Below are 4,426 nucleotides of genomic sequence, written 5' to 3'. Positions count from 1 at the left end.
TCAATTCTTCTTGAAATCTCTCATAAAACGACTCCGCCGTCGTGCAGTCCAATGGCCCATTAGAACGTCCTCTTTGTGGCGGCTGATCCGCGGCCCGGTTAAAAATAGCAGCAGCGACAGCCCCACACAGTGCTCTCTTGTTTCAGGCATTGTTTCTCTTAAGTACGAGATTTCTACATTGAAATTTTGAATGCCAGTTCATAGAAATTCATGTTTTGTCCGAATAGGAGCAGGATCCTAAAGTGACTTTTTATGCCCGCCTATCATAAGAAAGAAAACTGCAGTTGTTAACACAAGTAGCGGGTGTCTAGGTCCTACAATAGTGTCATATCTATCTTAACATGACCTAAAATCCTTGAAACTGTGCTCAAAGAGTGGCGGCCCTTTTTTATTTGGCTCACACGGTACACCAATATTTTGTAGGAAAGTGCTCTTCAGTCGGTAGGTCGGAAATTTGTGTACCCTCCGCCTGGATTGGCCAATATTTTACCACAAGGTATTTGAAAGGTGGATTTTCTGCCAGTCAGACCATATTTAGTCTCAGCTGACAAAAAGTTGGTAGAAAATCATTGCTTGAGTTTTAAACTCTCCAAATAATTTAACTATTTTTTTAAGTACAGTAGCTTAATAAATCAAACTCAACTATCAGATACATCAAGATTATGTAGCAGAGCCAGTGTTGTTTTTTGCTCTTCTTCAAAGCCCTTCCATTGCTACACGAGCGCTCGTGTCTTACACCTCTCGTCGTGGTTATCTGATATGGCTGACACAATTAGAACATAGCGTAGAGATAAGGCGTATGATAGGGCGGCCATAGCGGTGTTTATCTTGTCTGCAACGGTGCCAGCGTACTCACCAGCAGCTAAATTTGAAGAATGAAATTAAAATGGTGAATCAGCCTGTATATTTGCATATGCTTTTTGGGGGGCTGTGCGCAAAATGACTTTCTAGTTTTTAAATAAAATACCGTCGACCCCTTATCAACCCAGGCGAGCGTGAGGATGGTGCCATACTTGTACAAGAAAAACTAATTGAGGGTTTAAGTTTAAGGGCCCCTTTGGAACCACAAAAAATCGAAGCACAAAGTAATCGATCTTGCTAAGCGTAAGACAACCTGCCTGATCGCATTTGGCGTCCGTTTTGGCACCGTCAGTACAAAAGTTTAATTTTTTTATTGAAAAAAACATTTTTCAAATAATCAGCGATCCAAACACAAATTTACCAAAATCACATTTCAAAGGACCACGGCGTCTGTCATTTTAAGCATGGCAGACGAAACCTATTAGTGGCTCTCACGGTTGGCAAATTAGCTGGTGCAGTATTTACTATCCAAGCAGATCCACGGAACGTTGTTGGAATGCTAAGAGCATGAATAGTTGGAGGCTCGGGTGGATGCATATATCGAGCGTAGGCAAAAGTTGTCGCGACGATGTACACGGCCAACCCCGCCTCTAGACGTAATCACTGCAGCGCGCCTTAACTTTCCGCAAGTACTATAAAGCCTTGTTTTTGAGACTGGTAGATCTTGCCATCGTGAATGGCTATATTGTACACCGTTTCGATCACGCTGACAAGACGACACGACCGTTGACGCACGTCCAGTACATACGGAAGCTGCATCTCGAGCTCATCCAGCTGAAAGATGAACGAAGGAAAATCATTTGGTGCAGGTAAAGCTCAATTACTCTGTGGTGTATATATAGCTTAGCTAATCTGTATAACCCTTGCTACAGATACACAGCTGTCGTCAGCTTCAGCCGACGCTTCTTTAGGTGCTGCGTATGCAGCAAGTACTGACGCCTTTAACGAGAATGCAGCACTGCGAAACATTTTGCACAGCCGGTCGATGAATGGAGAAATCATTTCGGATAGTCGAAGCGCGTGCAGCGAAACTGCAAGGTGTGCGCACTGCAGCACAAGAAAAAAAACGAGACAGGACGATCACTTACTACTGCGATGCATGCTTTGACGAGCGACGCGTGTATCTGTGCATGAAGCTCAAGAGACAACACGATGGTTAAGTGAGGACATGCCAGGAATATGGCACATCACGTACGCGAATGGCGCGGCGATTCCAGAACACCTACAGGCCAAGATACGGTTGCGCCAGTTCCCAGCAAAGAATTGCCGCGCGTCCTCGGAGGCTTCCAGCAAGTGAACGCTGTGACCGAAGACAATAGTCGATTACAGAAGCTGGTTGCTCACGTAGGGCGACCATGCTTTTATATTTGACGCTACTTTTTTAAACACGTAACAAGAACTGATCAATTGATTGCTTCGTTTTTTCAAATTCTAGAACTAGGTTTTAGTATTGGCTTTCCTTTGATCTCTTTGCGTGCGATCGAGAGTAGAGGAGATGCCTATTTTGTAAGAAACTTGTGTACAAAGTAGTGCAATCAGTGTGCATGGACCTTTTACAAACACCTAATGCAGCTTATGTACGATGAATATATACTGCTCATGAAACATCATATACGGGGCTGCGCACTTTTTATAACACCCACCATTCGTTCCCCATCGTTCCTCATCCATATAATCAACGACGGTATAAACGCTTCACATATTATCCACAGTATATACAGCTTTGATGGTCCAAAATATCGTCCGGTCTGAAGGGGTTAGATCTGGACGCGCTTAACGTGTTCAATCTACTGTCGCGCTCAGTCGTAGCTCCCGGTTCGCGGGTGGAGAATGGGTGGACTACGACTTTTCTGGCGGCGAGCTGCTAAACTACGAGATGATGCTTGCAGCTGCTGCCAAGGCTAAAAAAAGCTGCCAACAAGATGCCTGCTTCTGCTGATAAACGTGCCTGTCATGAAAACTGAGCCTACATGACAAAATTGAGCATCAGCCCGATAGAACCAAGCACTTACTACATAAAGAGAGCGTGAGGGCTGCGAAATTGAGAGCGAACAAAGCCCGATAAGAAGCGCGAAGTGAGCTTGCTGATGCCGGCAAGTCGAACAAACGATACAAGCGCGCCATATTACCTTACGGAGGAGTAAGATGTCATGATGTCGGTTCAATTGTAAGTACGGTACTCCATAGTTAAGGAGGTGACACATTTTATGTAGGCAGTGAAACGAGGTTTACAAAATTTAGCATTTGGCAACATTGTGACACGAAATACGACTGGTACGGATACGTGAAGCTAGGACGCGCTGTGGATTTGAGCCACCAATCATCTGCAAAGAATTGCTGCTATATTACGTGTATACACGAGCTCGCCAGCATGTTAAACATGCCCAGTTTCAAGAGATTACCAGCCCTCTTCGCCAACAAGTTCTACCATTTTATAAACAAGAAGCGTTGCTTGAGAGAGGGGGGGGGGACGTGCGGAACACAAAGTGCCGCCCCCACAGGCGGATGGAAGTTTTTAGAAGCTTCCACAGTACATTAGTTGTGTCCAATTTAATTGACTTAATATATCATACTACATCCTAGTCAATTCTTGACCAATTCCTATTGGCTATAATACTGACTACAGATTTTCGCTATAGGCCACTACCAACACATTAACTTGCCCTTCCCCCGGCTCACGCTCGCCAAAGTGATCGGAGCTGTTAATAAACAGTATTGGGTTTATTCCCTCGAAGCTGTGCAAAAGTACAAACTCATCACGCGTCACACTAGCAACGCTTGACCAATTTAACCAAACACCGTCATGTTTTGCCAGGAAGAGCTGCAATGTCGGCCAAGGAGCCGCTTTTGCTCCACCGCTTTTTGTTTTAATCGCCTTCGTAAGCTCAGTCACCTTGTTGCCAGCCCTGATAGCTACATTGAACCCGCTTTCTTCCTGGCCAACGACCCAGCAAAATAACAAAAGCTCCACCATCGTCCCTTCTTAAAACTCAAATTCACGATGTTCTAGATGTCTCTGAGAATTCTGAATTCCATTACGTTTTTCAGGAATACAGAAATTGCAATATTAAAATGCAATTTTAATTGCCAAAAGTCTGATGGGGACATCTAAAATAATACAATTGCTCGTCGAAATTGCATTTCTAAATATTCAACTCGGGGGCACTTCGTGGACGATGTGCGAGAGCGTCAATCCTGCGAAGACAAGAGGAGTAACTCGGGCAACCAGCCGTCCGGCCAGGACAGACCCGCCAAGGGAAATATATTTATAGGAAGAGGTCGATTCAAGCCGAAGTCGGATGCCAAGCGCACCGAGAGCCGTACCTGCCATTTCTGTATGAAGCCTGACCATATCAAGGCCAACGGCTTTGCCTGGAAGAACCAACATGATCAGCAAGGAAACGAGCAACCATGTCAGTGAGTGAGGGTCCTGATGTGGCCAAGAATGTAGCTGGAGCACATGAGATCGCGAATATCAGCCTTAATGTTCTGTGTGAAAGTTCTCGTTGTTCTCGGTAACAGAAGAGATCAATGTGCGGTCGAAGTTCGTCCACTCAGCGTATGC

The 4,426-nt window shown here is 45.0% G+C and overlaps 1 protein-coding gene across 1 annotated transcript; it reads right to left on the bottom strand.

The window, feature by feature from the left end:
* Positions 1-3,481: 3,481 nt before the first annotated feature.
* Positions 3,482-3,835, bottom strand: PITG_22906 (Crinkler (CRN) family protein; the record flags this gene model as incomplete). The annotated part of the gene is made up of 1 exon (XM_002902637.1): positions 3,482-3,835. One exon carries the CDS (start codon positions 3,833-3,835, stop codon positions 3,482-3,484), a length of 354 nt encoding a protein of 117 aa, XP_002902683.1.
* Positions 3,836-4,426: the final 591 nt, after the last annotated feature.

This window comes from Phytophthora infestans, genomic scaffold (assembly GCF_000142945.1).
Source record: "Phytophthora infestans T30-4 supercont1.17 genomic scaffold, whole genome shotgun sequence".
Lineage (NCBI taxonomy): Eukaryota > Oomycota > Peronosporomycetes > Peronosporales > Peronosporaceae > Phytophthora > Phytophthora infestans.
This window is presented reverse-complemented; position numbering and strand designations above follow the sequence as displayed.